Source organism: Notolepis coatsorum (assembly GCF_963971535.1).
Source record: "Notolepis coatsorum genome assembly, chromosome: 5".
Lineage (NCBI taxonomy): Eukaryota > Metazoa > Chordata > Actinopteri > Aulopiformes > Paralepididae > Notolepis > Notolepis coatsorum.
This window is the reverse complement of record NC_140169.1, coordinates 157,168,488-157,195,760: the sequence shown is the minus strand read 5'-3', so window position 1 is coordinate 157,195,760 and position 27,273 is coordinate 157,168,488. Positions and strand designations below refer to the sequence as shown.

The following is a 27,273-nucleotide window of genomic DNA, read 5'->3' as shown; positions in this document are numbered from 1 at the left end:
TTATAGAGGGAGCCGAGGGTTTTTTCGTTCAGGTTCGAAACTGAAGCGAAAATGCTTTGGGCTGAGGAATGGCAGGCCTATGATGTATTAGGGGTCTGTAGGGATTTCAATAGGGGTGGTGTTCGCTTCTGTGGTTTATGACACAGGTAGTGGGACGCTGCTTTAAGGACAGGGATTCAGTGGTATAAATCACTGAACGTTTATTTTTTTCCTTGTGAGATGATGGCGGATGAAGTTAACACCGAAAATTGGTGTTAAACGGGGGGAGTGTATATTAATTATGAAAAATGATGTTGTATGATGTTATGTGAAGTGTGATGTAAGATAGGAATACATTTTAGACTTTCTCAGAAACAAATAAACAGAGCAAGAAGGAAATGTTAAAATTACAGCTACACATAGAAGGAAATGTTAAAATTACATCTACACATAGTCATTAAGCTGACATTGGCATTTAGAGTATTTTATGAGATTTATATGACAAATTCATTAAGGCAAAAAGAAATTTGAATCAACTAAATTACCATATCCATTACAAAGGTTTAGACATGGCTGTGTGGAACTAATTCTCATTGTCTAAAGGAGGATCATCAATGTACCAGGAACGGACGGGAGAGGTGGATGCAAATTTGTATTCCCCAGAGATTCGTGTGAGAGGATACAGGACAAGTGATTGGAACATCCAGTTTTCCGATTGGACAAAGGCCAAAACGCAGCTAAGGCTGTGTCGTTATGTTCAAATAAATTACACCAAATCTCTCTAAAGTGTGTTAGTATAGAGATGCCCGACATTTCCATGCTTAAGATAATGATGGAATAAAAAGGGAAATATCACTGATATTAAGTGCTTTTTTCTTTCTTTCTCCACAGAGGCTCGGCGAGGACAGAGGCGGTTCTGACGATTCCAACTCCAAATGGGAAAAAGTGGCTATTGAAAGCCTGGGTATAGTATAGTATGATAAGAAACTTATCGATTCCTGTCTGCACCAGTAAACATTTGACAGTGTGAGTGATTTTAACTCAAGTTGGGAAAAATAGTTTTAAACACAGAGAAACTTGTTTTTCCAAACGGTAATATTACGAGTGGGTGAAAGCGTGTGAATGTCAAATGTAGAACGAGTTCACCTTGGTGAAACTGTGTTAGGAGCAACTAGAAGCAAATAAGATAACAAAAACGAGTGTTGACAATCAGTCTGTTTAAATAACCCGTATTATAACAAATAGAGGGGATATAGAAATGGCCAACAATAGTCAGACCAATAGTGGGGAAATGCCAAGAACCTCTGCAGACACTTCCCAGACAGAATTGAATAGTGACGTGAACCTGATTGATTTGGATATGACTGATTCCCTGCATGTGACGAGCGTGTTAGAGGGACTTGAATGATGACTTTGACTCCAATACAGGGGGTCATTGAGGAGAGACAAACAGAGACAACTGTTTTACTTCGACCAGTGTCAATCGAGCAAGAGTTGACAGGGCCGATCCACGCTGGACTAACCATTTCAGGTAAATACAAATTGTCAAGAGGGCGATATGGACAATGGAAGGCTGCATTGAAACGGCAGTCCCAACAGGGCCATCCTGGCCTGACGGCTGGAACATCGGCTGGGCAGGGATTGGGAACACAGCCCACCAGTTTCCCTGGTCCAGAACCCCCCCAACACCAGAGCCAGAATGAGAGGCGGGGCCCGGTGACGGGGAGTCAGACCGTCGGCGCCAATATGGAGGAAGGGGGGCAGACCTACAGACAACAGTTACAACAGAGAGCGTTTGTAGAAGCGTTCGAACGACATGAGACAGTTCGTAGAGACCTGATGGAGACACAGCGGGCGATTGAACGAGCCGCGTACGAGATGATAGTACTAGAGCAAGAACTGGCTAAAAAGAATGTACTGCTGAGTGCAGACCTAGGGCGCCGTGATCAAAGAATGCCATGTGCTCCGTTGCCCGGACAGGGAACTGGGCCGCAAGGGCATTGTGACAGAGACCGCAGGAGGGGTGAGTTTCCAGGCCCCTCCCCACAACAGGCTCAAGGGGGGCAGGCCCAAAGATGAACCATCAGAGAAAAAGGCCATGGAGGTAATGGCAGAGAGCAAGGACAGAATCTGGGGCCGACAAATCTGTTGAGGGTGGTACCAGGGCCATCCGATTACAGGCAGGGGGCCCACATGGCCCCACAACCAAGGGTATAAGGACTGACTTGCTGGACTTGTGGGATGTTGGGTCATTATCAAAGGTCGTGTCTGCAGAGGCCACAGACTGAATAGAAAAATATAGATAGATATTAAGAAAAAAAAAGAAAAAAAAAGAATGAGACTGAAAACAGAAAAAATAAAACAGAAATAAAAAATTTGTATAGAAGCGTTAGATGGTTAGATTATGTGTGCAAGTTACTAAATGGGTGTGTGACTAACGTAGGCAAGTGGAATATGGTGTAACTGGCAATTGCATGGCTAAATCATACTAACAACAATGGTGGTTTTAAAAAACAGGAGAAATGGAACATTTTAATGTTAGACAGGGTAATGATATGGTACTACTTCAGCTAGTGATCAGTAGTAATTATCCATGCTTGATCAATAATTAGATTGGTCAAAGGGTGGACTGCACGATTAAAAAAAAAAAAAGATAAAAATTAAAATGGAATTGAGAGAGATGATATTGATAGATACAGTAACAATCATGAATATAGATATAGGGTTTTATTTCTTTTTATTTTATTTTCTAGTTTCTACAAGTAATTTAGGCCTCCGGCTGGAAGTTTGATTTTGTTTCTTGGGTGTGTTACATGAAGACCCTCAAGATTTTGTTTATTATTTTGGCGTTTTTTCTTTGTTTTTGTTTCTTTTCTTTATTTTTTCTTAGGACCTGACGGGCTGTGAGAGATCTCTCACCGGTCAGGGTAGGAGGATGGTGGTGACACAGTGGGACTGGTAGGGAATGTCTATATAATGGGCTGGACACAGGGTGGATGGACAAGAGCTGGTTCATGACTTTGTTTTCCGCTCATTAAGAGTCCAGATGTAGCATCTGGGAGGTTGTGTCACATTTTGTGGTAAGTGTTGGGAAAACGTGGTTCTCTGTACATAGATAAGCTCTGTAGGTTTTGGTCGCAATTGGCCAAATAGTTTTTGTGTAAGGTGTGGACATGTGCAATTGATAATTGGCTTATGGGGGTCTCTGCACCGGCTTGTTGGAAGCTGGCAGAGTGTGTGGAAGATGTGTGTTTAAAGCGACTGTGGTTTGTTGCCATGTATGTAGGATCTGTTGGTGAATGGGTCTCGTCAGAGCTGGCTGTCCAAACCAAGGAACTGTCTGGAAACAAGGTATGATTGTGTAATAATGGTATTCCACTCTCAAGGGTATTGTGTTGAACTTAAGATATTTGATCTAGTAAATATAGTACAGCACAAGAATAAATGAGAGAAAGGTGATTTTAATTGAATAATAACCTAAGGAGCCGTGGAATATATAGATAAATAATTTGGGAAAAAATTTATTGTCAATGCAGAACAGTAGAAATGTATCTGGTGGAAAAATGTGATTTACCAATCAATAGTCTGTTGTACATAACAAATCCAAAAAGCAATAACAGGACAGAGGGAAAATTATTTCCTTCTGTGGAGGCCGGAGCAGTACCAAGGCTGCTCACAACCAAGAAGGAACTGTGGTTAGCACAAATCCAAAGAAATGTCTGCGATCAAAACAATTTAGCAGTAAAAACCTCAGGAGGTTTGAACAGGGATAACTGGCAGGATGAAAGATAATGATAATTGAGATCTCAGGGATCCGTGGAGGGAGAAATTATTGTATATATTTTGATTACTTACTCTCCCTCTTTTCTTAGAAATGTTCATCTTTTTGTGCGATGTATTAATCTTTTTCTTTCAGAGTCAGACACACAAAATAGACACATTGAAGCTAATTACATGGATAAAATAGTCATAAACAAAAAAGCTGATAAATTTGGAAGCAAATTCTTGTATGATTACCTTCCAATAGTCTGGATGTCGTTAAAACATAATTGATAAGTGTGTGTGAAAGTGAATAACGAGGGAGGGGGGATGAATGAAAGGAGAATTTGTACTGTACAGAAGGAAACTGGTTTTTTAAGTTCTTTATATTTTTTTGATTTTTTAGATGACTTTGCTAAGGTTAAAATATTATTGTATCTGTGAGGTGTACGACCAGTTTGATTGAGAAATTACTATGGGCATATGTGGGTATAGAAAACCCACAACGGGGGAATGTGGTATAATTTCAGTTTCAAACTGCTATGAGTCTTGATTTTCCACAAGGTCGACCGCTACGGGGAGAACTGAACTGTAAGACTCCAGTGCACATTTAGACACATTTCTTATAGAAGTCACTTTGGCGGTTAAAATAGAGACTCTGGATTCAAGTGAGGCCTCACCTTTTCCTGGAGGGGGGAAGGTGGGGAATCACAAATGAAACCATCTTTACTTGGCACATAGCTCTGAAAAGGGTGATTTAATTACGGTCACGTCCCTTGCCCCCTGCAACGGTAAACATAGTTTAGGCTTTGAGACAGAGTAATTTAGCATTTGAATAGTTCCCAGACTCCTACTAAAAGCTAGAAATAGCCTCTGAGTAGATAGTATTGTTTACCAAGCCAGAGTAGAACAAAAGACACGGCCCTCAGGCACTCAAATTGATACCAAAACAGGACATGCCAGAGATGCAGCTGTTCGCCAGGAAAGAATCCTCCTTTCTCACCTCCTTGTCAAACGGGGAGAGGGGGAAGAGGGATTCTGAATGGATTAAAAACTATGCATTTGGTCTATAAGCGTGTAACCACCACCAAAACCCTTTATTAATCCCGTAGGAAAACTAGTCTCAATAGTTATAAAATAGTGTATTGATTAAGATAAGACTAAACCAGACACTTATCTACCATTGCAAAGTCTAATTAAGCCAGTAAAATAGAAGATTATTGTGGTAAAACATGTGTAAACTTACTTAGAAAACTAAACTAACTTCAAAAATAAGGTTATAGACTATTTTTTTTTTTTTTTTTTTGATCTTTTTCCCCCTCCATTTTCCTCTGATTTTCTCCCATCCCAATGTTAGTCGTATGCCAATTCCCAGTCCCTTCCTGGTCGCTGCGCACTTACCCCCCACAGTCAGATCATCTGGGAGAGTGGAGGCTACCATGTGCTTCCTCCGACACGTCCAGCCAATCACCGCTTCTTTTCACCTGGCAGCGCGGATTCTCATCGAGAGGGCGTAGCGTGTGGGAGGACCACACTATCCCCCTCAAGTCCTATCCGCGCTTAGCAGGCGCCCCGACCGAACTGTAGGAGTCGCTGTTTACAACGACCCGGACCCACCCCGCCAGCTTCTCCCACCCTCTAATACAGCCAATTGTATTAGTGCAGACGGCCAGCCAAGCTGGTGACAACCCCGGAGCTGTGAGCTGGATTCGAACAGGCGAATCCAGCTCACAGCTCCGGGGTTGGTGACGAACGCAATCTCCGCTCGGCCACCTAACCGCCTCGGTTATAGACTATTTCAACAGTTTGTCTTAAAACCAATAATGATCATTTAGGATAATAAATAAATAGAGCTCATTTTTACCCCGTCGTTTTAAGACTATATAGGATGCGGTTGACCATTTGAAAGTTGAGTTAGACAGTAAAAATATGGTATAGATTAAAGATAGAATTTTCTAATTAGGTTTAAAAATACTAAATAGTTTAAGAAAACCAAATAGACTAAAATAGATAATCATTTGAAGATCCTATAATCAAAAATAGGTTAACTTAGGTATTTAAAGCACTAGGGAATTCGGTAAAAGAACTAAATTAATAGTTAATTAGAGTTAAGAAATAATCCTTGGTTTCTAAGTTAATAAAATCAAATCCTATATACGTTTAGATGCTAACTAAAATAACCCTGTAAATCTATCTAAAAATAGAGAGGTACTGCCTCTAGGTTCAAAATTATTCCATATAGGGGGTTGTGTAACTTCTAAGATGGCCGCCGACCCCAATCCAAAATGGCCGCTATGAGCTTTAGCCAATCAGAACTTAGAGACCCGCCCCCTGACGAATCAGGTTGACGTTCGCTCAGGGGCGGGATTTAGCCTTTTAAAACTTGCTGCACAGGGGCAGACGAGGAGAAGCTCTTGAGAATCTTGTATGCACAAGCCGGACGGAGAGGACCTGCCTGAAGACGTTTTTGCCACGAGAACAAAGGATCCGTTGTCGCCCTGACAACAAAGACTCCACAACCGACGCTCAATTGAAGATTGTTATTCTTAAACTATTTTTTATTAGCCTGAGATTAGTGGCTGGCGGCATAGTGCTTCGTTTCACTTATCTCATTGCACATTTATCGATTGAACCAGACTATTCTTGTACACTTTTTGACTATGAAATAAACCAGATCTGGGAAATAGAAACCTCTCATTTGATTCCTTTTCTCCGCCGTACTACACAGTGTTGGTAATATGACTTCGAGCTATAGAAACACAACGCAATAGATTAGATTATATGATCAGAAGCTCTGGTCGATCTTACATTACGTTAACATTCTGTAGTGTGGTAGTGAAAGGGTTAACCTTATGTAGTGTGGTAGTGAAAGGGTTAACCTTCTGTAGTGTGGTAGTGAAAGGTTACCCTTCTGTAGTGTGGTAGTGAAAGTGCTAACCTTCTGTAGTGTGGTAGTGAAAGCGTTAACCTTCTGTAGTGTGGTAGTGAAAGGTTAACCCTTTATAGCAGATCTGGGCATTGTACGGGATGATTCTGACCGTCCCGCGAAAGATTACATGATAATAAAAAAAAAAAAAAAAAAAAAAATTAATATTCTTTTTTTTAAATGTTTTAACTTTTTTCTTTTCATGTCAACGTTCACACGCACAATATACGCTTACCTAGGATTTGACTTGATTCAACAACAAAGCAGTTGGGGCAAGCCGAAAACGGTCGAAAGTGTGGTTATTTGAAGTTTGGATTTCTTTTTTCACAACTAAGGTAGGTAGATAAAAAAATTTGAGACATTTGAATAAATGATATTTTTTAAAGCTAACCTCACCTTTTAATTGCCAAATAATAACATACACTCTTACCAGGGGTCAAAACAATGCCATTTGCTGCTTTTTATATAGAAATAAAATGTATATTATGCATAATTGAGTTTGGAATTTTGGCCCGGCCCTCCAACATATTTTCAGTTGCTCATTCGGCCCCCCGGGAAAAATAATTGCCCACCCCTGCTTTATTGTGTGGTAGTGAAAGGGTTAACCCTTTGTAGTGTGGTAGTGAAATGTTAACCCTTGGTAGAGTCCGCGACCCTCTCTGCGCCACCCCCTATCTCCCTGTCTCCGGCTGTCCCTGAGCAACGACCGGAGTGTTGAATGTCCCGTGACTAAGACGGGGAGGACGTGACCCTCTTTGCGCCGCCCCTGTGCCTCAAATAGATCCGCTATCAACTCTATCTTTAATCTTTCAAAATGTTCAGTTGCTATCGCTATTTGCTCTATCTTTAATTTTTCAAAATGTACAGTTGCTATTGCATGCACTCATCTGTGTTTCACCACACACATGAGTGCATGCTTACCAACTGTCCGTCTGCAACACTACTATCACCAACATCTAAGAAGGGAGATCCCCCCTTGAATGGCCCTTCTAAGGTTTCTCTCCTCCACACCGCCTGTGGAGCTTTTTTCCCTATTGTTAGGTTTTAGTGAGTTTTTCCTTACCTTCGCGTGGGGTATGTCTGGGAGTGCTTGCATTCTTTCATTTATTTGCATTCATCTAAAAAATGTTTGGACCCTATTGTGTTCTTGTTCTGTTCTTGACTTATTGTTATGTTGTCTTCTTGACTTGTTTAAAGAAGACCTGTACGGCCCATGGGGACATTAACGTGTGTTGTCGGGCCCTATAAATAAATTTGATTTGATTTGATTTGATTTAGTGTGGTAGTGAAATTAACCTTCCATAGTGTGGTAGTGAAAGGTTAACCTTCTGTAGTGTGGTAGTGAAATGTTAACCCTTTGTAGTGTGGTAGTGAAATTAACCTTCTATAGTGTGGTAGTGAAAGGTTAACCTTCTGTAGTGTGGTAGTGAAAGAGTTAACCTTCTGTAGTGTGGTAGTGAAAGGGTTAACCCTTTGTAGTGTGGTAGTGAAATGTTAACCCTTTGTAGTGTGGTAGTGAAATTAACCTTCTATAGTGTGGTAGTGAAAGGTTAACCTTCTGTAGTGTGGTAGTGAAAGAGTTAACCTTCTGTAGTGTGGTAGTGAAAGCATTAACCTGCTGTAGTGTGGTAGTGAAAGGTTAACCTTCTGTAGTGTGGTAGTGGAAAGGTTAACGTTAGGTTATGACTATAACCAAGTTCTGTTAATTAGTGGTGACGCTCGGCATCACTCATGCACTCCCTCGCGTACGTGCATGCGCACTGAATAAATTCCACAAATGTACCTTTAATACCAGTATTAGTCTGACCACACCCCTCGTTAGCTTACCTTCATAAGCAGGTGTGTGGTCACCTGCTCTCCTCCTTCCCAAGCTTTCACCACAAGGTGAGGTCAAGGGCTGCAGCGGCGTCGGATGCCGAGCGTCACCACTAATTAACAGAACTTGGTTATAGTCATAACCTAACGTTCTGTATCATTAGTGGATCCGCTCGGCATCACTCATGCACATAGGGAGGCCAAGCGGAGCCACCGGCCGACAAATACACCCCGCTGAAGGCCCCCCACAACCATCAGAACAGGGAGGGCCGAGCCCCCCCGACCCCCCCTAATGGAGGGAACCCCCCTATTAGAGGTTTCCCTGGAGGGCGACGGACCCGACCGTGCGAAGAGGCACTCAAGCAACTCAACGCACAGGGTGAGCAGACCGTGGCTTGACCCCACGACTACACACACGCACAACCCGCATGCCACCCGGGAACGAACGGAGGGAACAACCTCGTTACTGCCCCCAGAATCACGGGGTCAAGGGTAAACCCAACCCCGTGGCAAGGCCGTAGCAGCGGAGCGCGAAGGAAGACCCAGACCCACCAAAGGGACTGGATCCCCTGGAACGGGGGCCCGGAGAAGTCCATGATGCCAGCATCAAGACCCCACCAGGTGGGCACTTAGTGACCCCGCCCCCCACATCGCCAGCGTATTCGGACAAAGGCCCCTCAGCCGAGCGGGCCCTGTCCCCCCAATAGTACACCGCCTGGCACACTGACCCTGCAGAACAGGCAGTCAGCATGGCCGTAAGCACACAAAAAAGGATAACCAACGGAAGCAGGCAGCGCACCGGGGAAAAGATCAGGCAACAGGCTGTTAACCCGAGCCTGGAGACTGCGGACGAGACAGGCGCCAGAGGGGACAGCTGAACACAGCCGCACCGGCGGAAGGGGCGCATGTTGGCGTTGTTGCATGACCAAGCCTCCATTTAAAAACCCCCACCCAGAGGGGTGGAGGCAGAGAAGGCTGACACGATTGGCAGACGTCATGAACGTGCAGGGGCACCCTCAACCGGTTAACCCGGGAGTCGACACTGCCCCAACACACCAGAGAACCAACCACCCAGTTGTTACCCTATGCGGTGGTTGGTCCCATAACCCCCCAGGAAAAAACTCCAAAACACACCTGCGGCACTGCCGCAGTAACCGTGTTCCAGTTTCCAACAGGGTTATCCCGGGCCTACGGGTCAACGAGAACATTACTTCGGACCGGGCCCGGTGATACGGGGAGCACAGGGTCCCCCGAGGAGGTCAAAGACCACTCCAACAGGCCCCTCTTCGCCACGCGTAAGAGAAGAGCGCAAGAATGGAAAACCAGCCCCAACACCCCGTACTTGGTATTCCCAGGAGGTCACCCAACCAAGTACTAACCAAGACCAACCTGCGTGGCGGCCGAGAGCCGACGAGATCGGGCGTGTACAGGTTGGTACGGCCGTAAGCCATTACGACAGTGTAGAATACAATGTACCCAACAAGGGTTCCATAGCGCTTAACCCTGCGACACCCGGACCGACCTAGCATTTTTTCCCCTGAAAAAAGCCCAAGTCCCTCAGGGTACCAGAACAGCAGATCTGCATCCCCGGCGGACAACGGGTTTAACTGATCCGGACCAGCGTGACCAGAACCAGTCCCGTGCCCTAACCACGCCGACCTGCCAACTCCAGGAGAAGGGGCAGATATGCGTGTTGATCTTAAACATAAAAAGAAGGCGCCACTCAGACGTTTCGGTGCGAACCGCGCCTGGCGGCCCACCCCCAGGGCGTGAGACCCTTCCACACATGTTCAGATCCATTCCGTTATCATCCCCTGATATGAACGAGAACCCGCAGGCAATGGCAGCGGCACGCCGTTTGCGGCGGCGGCTGCCGCCATGAGCTCGGGAAACAAAGCCTGCAGTTCCCCCTGCAGACCCTCCTCCACCGAACCTGCATCCCTCACATGCAGCAGGCTGCGACTGGTCAAGGAGCCACAGTCTGATGTGGCCGATAGTAGGGCATCCTGCTGATGAGGCCAAGGTGGTTCCTCGACATCTTCGAACAAGGTGTCCCGCGGAGCCATTTCTCCCCCCTCCGGTGTTTCCTGGACAGGAGGGATACTCTCCTCCACAGGACCTTCAAACAAGAATCCGTCCGACTCTGCCATGAAGTCCTCAGTTTCCATCGGAAATCCAGAGCCGGACGCATCCTCGCTGGTCTCCAGCAAGTCCCCAAACCCAGGCCGTTCGCGCCTGCATGCCACCATCTTGCGACGTGAACGGGCAGACGCGAAAAGTTTGCGTCGCAAATCCTCCGGCTCCAAAACAACCGGCCGTTCACCAACGGGCGATTCCCTGGAACCAGAGGAACCAGAGTCGAGATCAGGCCATCGCCGGAGCGACGGCACCGACTCCTCGGCTCTTCGGAGAGGCAAACTATCCACCGGCTGTCTCCTGGGCTGGGTCGGCAACCACGAAAGTGGCAACAGCCCAGCACCAGAACGCACAACGGAGGCGGGAATGGAGAACCGCTGGTGAAGAGTAGGTCTAGCAGGTCTACTCTCCGAAGAATACATTATGACTTAGCCTTTTCTATCGAATATTTATGAGAGAAGAAAAAAACTAAGCACAATGTAAACTCGTCACAACTCTTTTCAACTTTAACAACACGTCAAGTGGGGTACTACCGAGGCAACTTCCTTGTGGTGAAAGCGAGAAGGAGGAGAGCAGGTGACCACACACCTGCTTATGATGGTAAGCTAACGAGGGGTGTGGTCAGACTAATACTGGTATTAAAGGTACATTTGTGGAATTTATTCAGTGCGCGTGCACGTACGCGAGGGAGTGAATGAGTGATGCCGAGCGGATCCACTAATGATACAGAACCCTTTGTAGTGTGGTAGTGAAAGGTTAACCCTTTGTAGTGTGGTAGTGAAGGGGTTAATAGAGGCCTTGCATGGAATGTCTGTGTAGTTCTCTTCCTTCCAGTATGGCTGCCTGTAACTAGGGATGTCCCGATCCGATCACGTGATCGGGATCGGGGCCGATCACGTGATTTTCCGAAGATCGGGATCGGCAAAAACAAATACAAATCTGGAGTTTTTTTTTTTTTTTCTTTTTTTTTTCAACAAACATGACCATGTTCACGTCTTACACTCATACTGAGGCCTTGGTTTTAAATTGCATATCATCATTCATTTATTTATTGTCACACAGAGCAGAAGAATTTTGCCAAAACAAACCAATAGTATCCAGCTGCAGAACGGCAGACCAGCCACACTCTCAGACCCAAACGCATTTCCTTTGATTTAATTATACATCAAATGATTTATGTCAAGGATTGCAATGCCTCGCTTGAATGAAGTTAACTTTTCACCTGAATAACGTCAACATTCAGGGTGAATGTAATGTGAGAAATTGGGATTTAAAAAAAAAATATATATATATATATTTAAAAAAAAGAAAAAAAACGGATCGGATCGGGAAAGATCGGTATCGGTAGATACTCAAAATCACATGATCGGGATCAGATCGGGAGCAAAGAAATTTGATCGGGACATCCCTACCTGTAACCCTTTCAAAAGAAAATGCCAGTGGTAGAGCAGGTCAAACACCAGAAAAGCATGATGCTACTGTTCTAATGTGACTTGTTTACAGGATCCAGTAATAACACATTATCAACATTAGCTGTTGTAGTTTTGGCTGGGTTCCGTATAGCAATAACTTGACAACACACACAAGCTCAGTTGGTAGCCACAGCAACAGGTTTAGTGAGCGTCCGGTCAGGAATGTACAACAGACATCATTAGTCGATCACAACACTCTTCAACACGGTGCTCTTAATCGAACCCGAGTACCATATATCACATCCCCCTTTCTTAAGGAAAAGTTATTACTTTTAGTAAAAGTTATTACTCTCTTACTGCAGACCAGAATTAGCAAAATACTTCAATCACTTTTCCCAATAGCTTACCAACAGGAATAATGTAACAAATAATAAATTCATATTGTCAGTATTAGTTGCTTGGGGCCAGAGGTTCCAGAACATAGCCCACCGGTGGAGCTCAACCTTCAGCGTTGGCTCGTGTCATAATCGCTGTCGCTGTATCTCACAGGCGGCACGACAGCTCTCCCAGATCTGGTGCGGCATGTAGGGGAGTCGCCCGTGCTGGACTGGGAGGGCTGGTTCTGGGCAGGCGGCTCATCCCGCAGAGTACATGCCTCGTCCCGCAGAGTTTCTGGCTGGTCGATGGACTCAGGATCAGCATACTCAGGATCAGCATTCTCAAGCAGACTTGGATGAACCGTCCTCAGGTGGCATCTGTTTCTCCTGAAGATCACGCCAGCCGGTGATTCCACACTGTAAGAGCGTGGCTCTACTCTCTTGCTCAACACGACAGCAGGCTTCCAGCCTTGCCTTGTTTTCATGTGTACTGTGGTTCCAGGAGTCAGTACAGATAGTGGTCTGGTACCCACATTGTAGTACTTCTCCCGTCGTGCCTGCAGGTGTTGTAGCCTGTTATGTATGTTACTTGGGGTGGATGGCTGCAACACTGCGCTGGTGCACGGCAGCGGGCTCCTCAGGACACGTCCCATCAACATCTGCGCTGGGGAGACATCTAGGCCTGTCACCGGTGTATTTCTCAATGACAGCAAAGCCAGATGCGGGTCAGTGCCTGTTTTAGCTGCCTTCTTCAGTGTGCGTTTCACCATTTTGACCATACTCTCTGCAAGGCCATTGGACTGTGGGTATCCAGGGCTAGAGTGTGTGATTTTGATTCCCCATTCTGCAGCAAACTTCTGCATCTCACAGCTCACAAAAGGAACATGATCACACACTAGCTCTTTGGGAATCCCATGTCTGGAGAAGACTGACTTCAGCCTTTGTATGACTGAGTGGGCAGTCTTGTCTGGTAGGTTTAGCACTTCTGGGTACTTGGTCAAGTAGTCAACAATCACTAGATAGGATTGTCCATGCAGCTCAAATATGTCAGTCCCCAGTTTCATCCATGGCAGTTCTGGTATCTCATGTGACTGGAGAGGTTCTCTTTGGTTTTGTGGCTGCATCTGTTGACATGTGGCACACATTTCCACTTTTTTCTCTATGTCTTGTACCATTCCTGGCCAGTATAGGACCTTCCTGGCATGGGCTTTCATTCGCTGGACACCTTGGTGTGCAAGATGCAATTTATCCATGATTACTGCTCTCATGCTCTGAGGAATGATGATTTTGTCTTCCGTTATTACTACACCATCTCTGATGCTCACTGTGTGACGCATCGGCCAGTATTGGTGTAATATGCCATCACAGCGTTGTCTCCTTTCTGGCCAGCCCTTTTGGTGTGCTTGTATTACTGCCTGCAACACTTTGTCTGCTGCAGTTGCTTCCTGGAGTTGCTTGAGCATGTTTTCACTCAACGCATCTGTGGCCTCCATCGCATACACCACTTTCTCCTCAAACAGATTCTCAGTGAGATCTCCAACGTGCCCTTTCACCACTGCACGAGAGAGTGTGTCGGCAACATGCATGTCTTTTCCTGGAGTGTATGTGATTTCAAGATCATAGCACTGCAGCTGGAGAAGCATCCGCTGTAGTCTAGCTGGTGCTTTGCTTAGATGTTTCTTAAAGATGACTTCCAGAGGTTTATGATCCGACTGCACACTCACTGTCTTCCCATATATGTACTGATGGAACCGCTTGGCTGCAAACACAATCGCTAACAGCTCCTTTTCTATTTGAGCATAGTTTTTCTCTGTGTCTGACAATGCTCGGGAGGCATAGCTCAGCGGGTAGCCTTCCTGTAGAAGACACGCCCCCAATCGATCTTTAGACGCACCCGCTTGGATCGTCAAGGGTTTGTGTTTGTCATAAAACTTGAGACTTGGGGCTTGAATGAGAGCAGCCTTCAGGCTTTCCAGCGCTGCATCATGTTCATGGGCCCACTGCCATGCTGCCTCCTTTCTCAGCAGCTGTCTCAGAGGAGCAGTTATTGTGGCTTCCCCTGGAATGTATTGGGCCAAGTATCTTGTCATGCCTAACAATCTCTGGAGGCCTTTCTTGTCTTCCGGTGCCGGCATGTTGGCGATGGCTATCACCTTTGCATCATCAGGTTTAACACCCTCTGGTGTGATGATGTGGCCCATGTATTTCACTGTGTCGACTTTGAACTGGATTTTGTCTTTGTTGAACTTGGCATTGGCAGCTTGTGCCCTCTTCATGACCTGCTGGAGGATCTCAGCGTGCTCTTGGTCTGAGGATGCAGCGATTATCATGTCATCAGCTATGATATGTACACCTTCTATGTCACTGAAGGTCTCACTGTTCTTCTGCTGAAACACTTCACTGGCTGACTTGATGCCAAATGGCAATCTCTTAAAGCGGTAGCGGCCCCATGGTGTGTTGAATGTACACAGCTCAGATGATGGCTCATCCAGTTTCACTTGCCAATATCCATCCTTCTCATCCAGAATGGTGAAGATAGATTTCCCTGCCAGTTTGCAGCAGACATCGTCTAGAGTGGGAATGGAGTAATGTTGCCTCTGTATGGCCTTGTTCAGATCAGAGGGGTCCAAGCACACCCTGAGTTGAGTATTTTTTTTTCTGTGATCACCAAACTGCTCACCCATGCTGTTGGGTCATTCACAGGGGTTATTACATCTGCTTCCACAATGTGGCGCAGTGTGACCTTCAGCCTGTCCAGGACAGCAAGGGGAATCTTCCTGCACCCATGTACCACAGGTGTAACTGCCGGGTCAATGTGTATGTGATGTACACCCGGGAACTCACCCAGCCTGCAGAAGAGAGATGGGTACATCTCCAGCAACTCCTCTTTAGTGGCTGGAGGTCTCTTCAGCTTCTCTGTTGTGGCTGGAAGTGTCTTCTCAAGTGCATCAATTCGTTTCACAAGCCGCAGTACTTCACTTGCCTCTCTGCCCATGATCGGCACGGTTGACTGGTTGATCACATAGAAATCAAGCTTGGCTTTAGCCTTAGCAGTTTCACACATCAGTGTCACGGTCCCTTCAGGCTTCAGACGGTTCCCTCCATAAGCTACCAGCACTATTCTTGTGGGCTGTAGCTGGATATGACCTGGAAATTTCTTTACAATGGACATAGGCAGCACGTTTCCATCCGCCCCCGTGTCAATCTTGAATTTGACCGGGACATTCCTCACATTGGCCATAGTGTACCATGCAGTGTCTTTACTTTTAGTGACTGCATCCACTTCCACACATGACACAGTACCTATAAACAGTGAGTCTACATCTACCTCAGTCTCAATGTCGTGGACACCACGTCTCATTACTGTTCTGTATGTTTGGGTGCCCGTCCTGTCAGCTGGTGTGGAACACATCCTCGCAAAATGGTTTTGCCTGTTACATTTGTGGCATACAGCACCATAAGCTGGACACTGGCGTGGTTCATGTGTTCTCCCACACTTGTTGCATTGTGCAATCCACTCTCTGTTTTTCTTTTCTGTCCTCCTGTCTTTGTAGAATCTTCCCCTCTCTGGTTGAGCTGGAGCTCTACTTATGGCTTGCACATATGATTCCCCCACAGCCTGTGTTGTTTGCATAGCTTGCATCTGGCTCCTCGCAGCTTCTGATGCTCTGCACACATCTACTGCTTTCTCAAGGGTTAAATTCTTCTCCCTCAGTAGCCTTTCTTTCAGAGCAGCATTATTCAGGCTGAACACCAATTTATCTCTGATCATTTCGTTCTCACTTATTTTAAACTCACAGTATCTGGTCTTCTGGCGCAGTTCCGTGACAAACTTGTCCACTGTCATCCCATCAGCCATAGAATGGGACCAGAACTGGTACCGTTCAAAAACAATATTCTTCTGTGGGCTGCAATATGTTTCAAAAGCCTTGAGGATTGCATCCACTTTCTTATCGTCACCCCCAACAAATGTGAACGTGTTGAATACATCCAAAGCATCTTCACCAATTGTGTGTAACAGTATGGCCACTTTAATTTTTTTATCCTTTGCAATTGCTCCAGAGGCTGTCATATACAGTTGAAAACGCTGCTCCCACCTGCGCCAATTCTCGGCCAGGTTTCCTGTGAGTAGCAGCGACGGTGGTTTGAGCTCTGTTCTGTGCTCTGCTGCCACGTCCAGACGCTATTGCTAGCGTTAGCAACAACTAGCCCAACAAAAGTTCATCACTCACTCCGCAAATCCGCTGGGTTTTATAATCCGTGAGGTCGGCGTGCGTAGAGTGACGATTCAGCCACTTCTGACACCATGTTGTAGTTTTGGCTGGGTTCCGTATAGCAATAACTTGACAACACACACAAGCTCAGTTGGTAGCCACAGCAACAGGTTTAGTGAGCGTCCGGTCAGGAATGTACAACAGACATCATTAGTCGATCACAACACACTTCAACACGGTGCTCTTAATCGAACCCGAGTACCATATATCACAAGCGACGTAGTTAGCCAAGCTAACGTTATGCTAACGTCATGATACAGGGAAACCACCATTAGTAGACCCTGTGTCTAGTTTTTTGTGTGAATGTAGGCCTACCATTAATCAAAATGTTGGCTGGAACTGATTTGAAGGGGCAAAGACTCTGTGTACATTTGTTAAACAGATAATTTTTTTTACATAGTAGTTTGTATAACCCCAAACTGTTCATGGCACCATTCCCATCCAGAGAGACACACTGCATATCAGGAGGATTTGAGTAGTAGTCTGATGACTTCAATAAGGGTTCAATGTTTTCTAGATAGACTCTTGCTAAGGACTAAATATAACACCAGGGCTAACTCTTACTAAGATAGATAACACCAAGGCTAACTCTTACTAAGACCACATCAAGGGCTAACTCTTACTAAGATAGATAACACCAAGGCTAACTCTTACTAAGATAGACCACACAAAGGGCTAACTCTTACTAAGACCACATCAAGGGCTAACTCTTACTAAGATAGATAACACCAAGGCTAACTCTTACTAAGACCACATCAAGGGCTAACTCTTACTAAGATAGATAATACAAAGGGCTAACTCTTACTAAGATAGACAACACCCAGGGCTAACTCTTACTAAGATAGATAACACCCAGGACTAACTCTTACTAAGATAGATAACACCCATGACTAACTCTTACTAAGATAGACAACACCCAGGACTAACTCTTACTAAAATAGACAACAACAAGGGCTAACTCACTCAATCAAACAAACATCAACCCTTAATGTCAGCGCTATCACTTCTGAAAATGAAATGAAGGATTGAGACTTTATTTGTTTTTTGTTTTGTATCCATTCATTTAGCCCCAAAGGAGTAGCCTATACTAGGGGTGGACGGTATGGTCTAAAATGTATATCACGGTATAATTTGAAGCATAGACGGTAACGGTATATATCACGGTATCATCGTTTTTGATTAAAATATTTTTTTTTTTATATAATTTTTTTTTTTTATAAAATATATATATTATATAATTAGACTTGTACTTGTATTATCTGCGAGACATCGCCACCACGCAACAAGCTCCACTGTCTGTGTGTACTCTAGTAGCCTCCAGCTACGGCCAGGATTCTCCGGAGCTGCACCTGGACCTATACTCGAGTAGCCTCGAGCAGAGCTACGGCCAGGATTCTCCAGCGCTGCACCTGGACCCTATTGTATTGGTATAACGTTAGCAAGCCCTCAGCTCGAATATGCATCGAATCAGTGTTATAAGACATTGATATCTGGAGCTATCTGTAGCTACTGCTAGCCGGATATATAACGTTAATACAACGCCTCAGTGAATTATTTAGTTCAATGGGACATTTTGTTTTGAACGGTGAACTAACTTGCGTTAACGTGAGCTAACAGCTAACGGAGCTATCATACACGTCTCTCTACTAGACTTGATGGAGCGTTTGTTGATGTCAGGAGCTATCGGTAGCTGGCCGGCTAGATACCGTTCGGTTAGACAATGCCTCATTGTTATGGTTTGTAACCGACCCCAATCGCACAACACAAGACAGGTATGAGAGTAAGCCAAGAACTGGGCATTTATTGAAAACAACAGAAAAGCGGCACTGTCCCTTTAAGGGAGAACACAAAAATACAGGATAACAAGAACTTGGGAAAATAGGCACTGTGCCTTTAAGGGGGAACACAAAACACTGGAAAACAAGAACTAGGGAAAAAGGGCAAAGTGCCTTTAAGAGGCGAGCTGGCTAAGGGGAAGGCTAAGGGAAAGGCTAACGGACAGGGCCAGGGCAAGGGACAGGGCAGGAACAGGGAGGACTAGGAGGACTGGACAGGGATGACTAGGAGGACTAGGAGGACTGGACAGGGAGGACTAGGAGGACTGGACAGGGAGGACTAGGATGACTAGGAGGACTGGACAGGGAGGACTAGGAGGACTAGGAGGACTGGACAGGGAGGACTAGGAGGACTAGGAGGACTGGACAGGGAGGACTAGGAGGACAAGAAGGACTGGACAGGGAGGACTAGGAGGACTAGAAGGACTGGACAGGGAGGACTAGGAGGACTAGAAAGGGGAAACAGGGACAGAGGCCCGCGGAGGCGGGCTGGGGACAGGGACAGAGAAAACAGGGTTCGGGCCTTGGACAGGGCGAGGGTAAGAGCTGCTTACAGGGATGGAGTAGGAGCGTGCAGGCTAGACGTCTGGAGGAGAGCGCGCCGGCTCGGAGAGACGCATCTGGCGCTGGGTCTGGAGTGGTGTGCGTCTGCTTGGAGAACGCGCCGGTTCGGAGAGCGCATCTGGCGCGGGGTCTGGACGGAGTGGTGCGCGTCTGCTTGGAGAACGCGCCGGTTCGGAGAGCGCATCTGGCGCGGGGTCTAGACGGAGTGGTGCGCGTCTGCTTGGAGAACGCGCCGGTTCGGAGCGCGCATCGTAATATGGGAACTGGTAACACGCCACGCCACGTGCACGCGCGCGCGGGTACGTGCATGCGCACAGAACTGATTTATACACACACACACGCACGCACACACACACGCACACACAAGCGCATATACGCAAGTGCAATCTTTCTATCATACAAGCTCTTCTTGCTCTCTATTTGTGTGAATGTGCGTGTGGAAAGCTGGCGCGCAGCACAGACGCTTGATTCAATATCATAAGCAGGTAGACCCCCATCACGAATTCCGAGCCACATTAGTATTCACCTCCACTGCCTGTGTCACACAGAATGAAGGGGGAGATGCATTCAGATAGCCAACACCCAGACACTTAGTCTACCTGCGCTTTTTGTTATGTAAAACGGTGGCCGGGTACTAGTCACAACGAATGGATACAGCGCATTTTTGTGTGCGCGTACACGCGAGTACACATCCGTGCGCGATCGCGCGTACTTCTGCCTCAGTGATCTGGTAACACGGCGTGTAACCGGGTGTGACCACGACTGCACCACTAATAGCACACAGAGAGCACATGTCGGGGTGTGTGACGTGACGTCCACACAGAGAGGGAAGGAGCACATGTGTGTGGATCCCTCTATACTCACCTAACCTCGTCCCCATCAGCTTTATCTCGTGAGACACTACTCACCCCACGTTGGGCAGGCCGACGATACCAATCTTCAGGGACGTTCCGAACCTTCCAATCAGCGGAGCTGCAATTGTCTCGCTGCCCTTCCCCTGATAAAGACAACGCGATCATGTCCACACACAGTCAGAGAGAGAGAGAGAGAGAGAGAGAGAGAGAGAGAGAGAGAGAGAGAGAGAGAGAGAGAGAGCCATTATGTAATCTGCAGAACAGGCAGAGAGGAGAGCCCTGACAAAACACACCTTCTTGGGAGCCATTGTCGACGCTGAAGTAATGCCTTCGCTGCTGCTCACTGTTGCGCACTAAAGAAAACACCATTCATTCATTGAATGCCTGAAATGAATGCCGTCTTTTACACTACAACACTATAGACGACCGAGGAGAGGGGCTATATATAAGCTATAGGTCCTCGACACTACTGGCTGTGGTTACATGGTGACTTTTAATTCCGAATTATAACTTCGGAATCAAATCATTCGGATGTAAAAAAAAATCATGCGAGTTTACATGTCAAATCTTAATTCCGACAAGGTGTTTACATGAAAGTCACTGTCTAATCGGGAGTTTTCGAGTCATCATAAGGTTTGGGGCTGGGAAGGCTTCTGATTGGGTAAACGTAAACAGGATGTTAACGTCATTACGTTTACCGGAAGTAAACAAACAGCTGCGACCGGTATTCTCAGCTACTGTGCTAGCGTACCAAACATTAACCAGACTCTCGTGTGTCTATTCTGCTAACGTTAAAGGCCTCTACATGCTACAGCAACTTCAAAGCAACTGCACCACAACATCGACAAAGCAAAGGTGTTGCAGACACTCTGCCTTTATGCTTCTGCAACATCGACGCACAGCCTATGTAACATTGTACCCCGTATGTAGCAACCCATTGATAACAAGCAGACAAATAAGCATATTTTTACTTCCGGGCGGGGGGTTTCAAAATAAAAGAGCGACGTCTAAAAGCACCGTAAATACGTTTATTCTTTACAATATCTAACGTTACACGAACCTAAACTTATCTAAAGTTAGTTTAGGTTCGTGTTAACGTTAGATAATGTACAAAATAAACGTATTTACGGTGCTTTTAGACGTCGCTCTTTTATTTTGAAATCCCCCGACGGAAGTATTATAGTGTCTGTTGCTAGCAGCTTAACTTTTGCCGGCCGGTTCTGTGCTTTTTCTAGCTAACGTATCATCATTAGTTTCCAAAGGAGAGGAGAGAAAGACCGCGGCTCACATGCAGCTCAAACTACCTGTTGGAATAAATTAATTAATTGATGTTTAACTTGTCCCTGTGTGTGTCCAGTCATTTCGACTAGCAAATGTTGTATTTAACGTTACCTCAGGATACCATTGTATTTAGTTGGTTAGCTATGTAGCTAATGTGGATAGAATTTTGTATAGCATCAATACTAGCTGGCTGGCTACAGCTTTATTTACTAAATTATGGAGGCTTTTTAATCGTCAAGGTAAGAGAGGATTTGTCATGATCAACTGAAGGCCTATGCTATGGAACAATATGTGCCCCTGTTCGCGATCATCTATGTGTACTGTAGCCTATGCGCGATCATGCGCAGAAAGACCGGGGGGAACTAATTCCGAAAAAAGCGTTTACATGGACAGAAAAAGCTTTAATTCGGAATGATAAACGGAATAAACCGGCCACTTACATCGGAATGGATTTTATTTCGGAATGGCCATTTTCATTCGGAATTAAGTATTTTCAGATGTTTACATGATAACTTTAAATAGGATTTAACGTTAATTCCGAATGAAAAGGGGAATAAACTGTCCATGTAAACGCAGCCTGACAAGCCATGGCGAGCTTCTTGACCTGTATATATAGCTTCCAAATTTAGAAAACGCCCGTTGGAGATATTATAGAGGAGGACCACGGACCGCTTCCAAGTTCAATCTGACATATATAGGGATATGAACTGGGGAGGTTGGTATTGTACAAAATAAATACATCATCTTTATCTGCAGCTTTGAAAGTGTTTTCATCTGTGTGCCTTTAAGTTTGAGTATTATTATAATGTTATTTCTTGACAGTCCTCTAACCAAAATGTCTGTATGTTCAGAATATCACTGAAGCAGGTGCATCTTCTATCGTTTGTATATTTTATACCCAGTTTAATCACCTGTACATTGTATATTACTGTTGCACTTTACTGTTACATTTGCACTCTGGTTGGAAGACAAACCTATTTTTTGTTGTGCTGTACTTGTGCTGTATGATGACAATACATTTTAATCTAATCTAATCTAATCTAATCTAATCTAATCTAATCTAATCTAATCTGAGGAGAGGGTTTAAGGGTTTTACCATATCTAGCACATTGGACTGCAACCCCATGTATAGTAGAACATACATTTTTGTATTTCATATTGCCTATATATGAATGTAAAAATAAATACATAAAAGATCATATATATTTTTAATGAATTGCAATGGCCGCATGCATGCCAGGTGACTGACTGTCAGTCTTTGATAAACAATGATTGTTGTGCCTCCGACAAGCTGCAGCTATTCCAGGTGAGACCCCCCACAGAGAGGGAACTCACGTGCAAACACTGGGGGGATAATATAGACGTATAAACACAGACGTGATCGTTTTTATGGCAAGAAATGAAACAAAAGAGAGAGAGAGAGAGAGAGAGAGAGAGAGAGAGAGAGAGAGAGAGAGAGAGAGAGAGAGAGAGAGAGAGAGAGAGAGAGAGAGAGAGAGAGAGAGAGAGAAACTAATGTAGGCTATTAAGTGCTGTAGAATAGAGGGGTATTACAATACAGATGCATCTGAGAGCACTTCTATTACCCAGTACTACTCGTTATACCCATTAATCCGTTGTATATTACAATTGCACTTGTTACATTTGTATTCTGGTTGGATGCCAGATTAATTTCTGCTGTACTATACTTGCCATCATGCTGTAAGTATATGATGATGACAATACATTGAATATAATCTGATTTGATTTGATCTATATCTGATCTATATACAAAGCTTTGTTGTTGTTGTTGTTGTTGTTGTTTTGTTGTTTGTTGTTGTTGTGTTGTTGTACCAACAGGAGTATTATAACCAGGACGTGGTCGTGTGGGAATGCACGCTGCTTCTTCTCCTCCTTTAGACGGAGGCATCTTGATGATGACTTAAGGTGATTGTGTCTCCGCTATATAGCATGCACTGCTGCTAATAGCCTGCCTGCCTTATCAGATCACAGGCTGCTTTCTCTGTGTGACATCATGACACGAGGAGGTAGAGACTCTCACACTTGAACTATAGTGTGTATATACTGTTTATTTCCCCCGTCATATTCTTATATTCAGAGTCAATTATAATATTGTTTACACTGTTGTTTTCCCCGTCATATTTTATATTCAGATTTATAATTGTATCGCATATGTCTTTCTATACTATTACTACCCTGCCCATACCTGAACCCCCCCCCCCCCCCCCACATGATGACCCCCGAATTTCCTCCAAGGGATCAATAAAGGAATATCTTATCTTTATCTCATCTTATCTTATAAATTTTTCCAAATAAAAGTTTAATAAAATAACAGAATCCGTGAAAGAAAATTGTGAAATGTATCAGTTAGAGAGGGTTGTTATTGGTTACTATAGTAATTTCCCCATGGCGTCAATAAAGGATCTCTTATCTTATCTTATCATATCTTATCTTATCTTATCTTATTAATTTTATTTTACAGTTCCCTGGTCTTCTCACAGAAACAGGTGTAAGAAGCACAGCATCCCACAAGCACAAGACATTACAACCATCCCCCCCCCCCCCCCCCATCTGATTAGGGTTAAATGTCCTCAAATAAACTCCCCCCCAAGAGAGAAATACAAATTAAACCTGCAGGACATAAACCAGAAAGCGTTTTCCTATATATAAATATAATCCAGCACCCTGCTATAGTTTAACATGCAGAAAACGAGGCTTGAATAATCTCGATTTGAGGCAAGTGGGGGCCGGTGCCTTTTGTGTATAGCGAGGATTTAAATGAACAGGTCTGAATTAATCATTTATCTTTTGTGGCTTTACGCCTTGATGGATGTACCGTCACTTAGGCTCATCACAATAGATGCAGAGCGTTTTTGTTCTATACCAAATAAATCATTCCATTGTTTAAGGTACATTGATCAATCTAATGGCGTGTAATAGGCTCCTAATTGCCTCTGAAAAGTGCTCACAAGTGGACTCTCTCCAGGATTAGAGATTCAGCTCGAAATCCTTGGGGCAACAAGGCGAGATCCTATCTTTCAGTCACTGGTGGTCAGGTCAGAGACGAGAAACCCTCTGTTGCTTTATATATACCGTCAATCTTTATACAATGGCATCACAATGTCATTCTAAAAGCACAGCGATCTGCGATATAACAGGTTATAATAATAATAATCAGCATTCGTATAAAGTCTAAATAATGCCTGATTTCTATACAAAACGTTATTTGTTATAGGATCCATAGAGTCTGTAATATTGTTCAATATATCAAACTGATAATATTCACATAAACCACGCATTAAAAAATCTAACAATAGGATACTGTATAACATTACCACTATACTATTACATTTTAAGTTTAAATAATACCCGTAAATAACGTTTTTTTGTTTTATTATTTAAAATGTGAATTGTATAAAGGAAATAATCAAGTTGTCAACGTCGTGTTGTGCACAAACAATGACAAATAAAATATCCTCACACACACACGTCGTTGCATTCATTTTCATTATAGCGGACACGTTATCTGCGCTTCTTTTGCGAACAATCAACTTTGTTTATGCAGAGCAGAGACATTTAATATATAAGTGTTAATAGCACTCGACTCAAATTGCCATGATTGCCATAATAAAAAATGTATCAATTTTCGTCGCGTTCTTCGGTGTTTGATGAGATTGTTTTTTTTTATTCAGTCTCCAAAGGTGAGGATTTGAAAAGCAGAAAAGAGCCTTTGAACAAATTGCGCTTGAGATGACTGGCGTGCATTCATGCGCCATAATAGTGCATTATGTCTCCTTTTGAATATCGTAATGCACATCTTTAAAGCCCTTCTCTTTCTCTCTGGGGGGAAATTGCTTTACTTTTAAAGGGATGATTCACACACCAGGGCTGCAGGACGATTTTACATTATTATGTCATTAGCCCTGCGAATGTTTTAACAAGCTACTCAGCACTTATTGCATTGCGATCTTAAAAAGTTTTTATTTTATTTTATATATATATATATATATATATATATATATATATATATATATATATATATATATATATATATATATATATATATATATATTATATATATATATATATATATATATATATATATATATATATATATATATAGAGAGAGAGAGAGAGAGAGAGAGAGAGAGAGGAGAGAGAGAGAGAGAGAGAGAGAGAGAGAGAGAGAGAGAGAGAGAGAGAGAGAGAGAAGAGAGAGAGAGAGAGAGAGAGAGAGAGAAAAATAGGCCTGTCAATTTGGGGGAATGTTAAACAAGATATCTTGTTAAAATGTTCCACGTTTCAAAAATAATTAACAACCAGGCCGCCCGCGTATATCTTTATTATAGTTCAAAGCTCGACTCGTGCTGCAGTCCTGCTATCAAACAGTTTGCATAATTGCTGCTATAATAGTCTTATACATGGAATTGTTTTGCAGCTATAAGTCTGTTGTTGGATTCTGGTGCCTTTTCCCCCCAACAACAGACTTATAGCTGCAAAACAATTCCATGTAAGACTATATAGCAGCAATTGACTGTATTGATTTATGCATATAAAAAAATCCAGTGCATTTCTAAACGTGTCTATATAGAGCTACTGATAAGTAAACTGTCATTTTTAATTAACCCAACATCCTGCAGTGACCCCCCCCCCCCCACAAGCAAAGCCGGAGCGCGTGCATGCAAAGCGCGCACGTGTGTATTATACACGCACGCACGCGAGCGCGGGTAATACATGCATGCAGCAGCGGAAAGTACTTCACCTGTTGCGACTTGCGAGACGTTGTTATTTTATAGCAGCACATACATGGTTTCATTTCGCTGTTCGTTCAGGTCCATGAAGGAAGGAACCGCAACCTCGCCGGTTTGCAGAGGAGCTGAGGTCTAAATAATAACCGTGTATAGGTACTATTACGCACGCAAACTGTATCCATTACGCTGCGTAATTGGTGCCAATTGTTTACCTAAATAAGATGGCTTTAATAAGACGACTTACTTGAAATGAATGAATGAATGAAAACTTTATTTAACAGATTGCAGAATGGGTACAATACAGTACGGCTCAATACGGATGCAGACCTGAGAAAGACGTTTGTCTTGTTTCCACCAGGGTCCCCCAATTAATAAAGACCAATTGTGAAGAACGTATATAACTATAACAGCAGTTGTTTCACTTTCCCTGCACAGAAGCCGTGTCCTGCTGTTGGCGTGTTATGTATATTATACAGTATAGTAAACAAACACGTTCAATATAGTATATATAGCATGTTTTGGGAAAAAAAATTATAAAATGAAAAACAAATAAAAATCACAGCGCAACAACAACAATAATAAAGTATTTCGCGTTTGAGGCTGTATACTGTGAGACTCAGAATCAGCCCCCTGCAGTTTGACGCAAGGAGGACCTTCGCGGTGGAAAGAAGAGTCGCGCGTAAAAGGCTCCAACAGTCATCATTAATAATAATTTAATAATAATAATAATAAAGTGTCCAAATGAGTGAAACAACGCTTACCTATAGTCGCGGATCACTCATGGCGTGATCAACTCCACTCCACAATGTACTGTAAGTCATGGAAAAAAATCTATTAAAAAAAAAAATATATATATATATATATATAATATAAACCAAAATCGTATCTTAAGCTTGACACAGTCTGCGCTGAGAGAGCGGCACAGCACAAGATGATTGACGTGGTGGAGGAGAGCGCTTTTTGTGGGCGTTTCTGTCCTCCGCGCGGTCGAACTTCCCATTGGCTGACTCCGTCCCCCACGTGACGAGAAAGGCGCGCATCGATTGGCCGTGCGCGCTCGCCCAGCTGTACTTCAAAGAACATCGCTCTCTACAACTATAGGCAGTGAGTGGACCCGCGAGCCGAGTGAGAGCGAGGGAGCGCGTCTGACTTTGAGTCAAATTGGGAAACGTACACTATTTTTATTTTTATTTATGCTTTATGTATCCAGGAATGATGGCCCATTGAGATACAAGATCTCTTCTTCCAGAATTTTGCGCATGAAGAAAATTGCGACCGATTTCAACATATAAGCACAGGCCCTGGAATAT

At 44.1% G+C, this 27,273-nt stretch overlaps 1 protein-coding gene across 1 annotated transcript in view; it reads right to left on the bottom strand.

The window, feature by feature from the left end:
* Positions 1-20,239, bottom strand: part of LOC311228438 (obg-like ATPase 1) — a gene marked incomplete at both ends in the record, with an annotated part of 145,187 nt that extends 124,948 nt beyond the window's left edge. The window contains 2 exons of the mRNA XM_084314343.1: positions 19,986-20,074; positions 20,225-20,239. Coding sequence (XP_084170469.1) covers positions 19,986-20,074; positions 20,225-20,239 — 104 coding nt within the window. The remainder of the gene's footprint in view (positions 1-19,985; positions 20,075-20,224) is intronic.
* Positions 20,240-27,273: the final 7,034 nt, after the last annotated feature.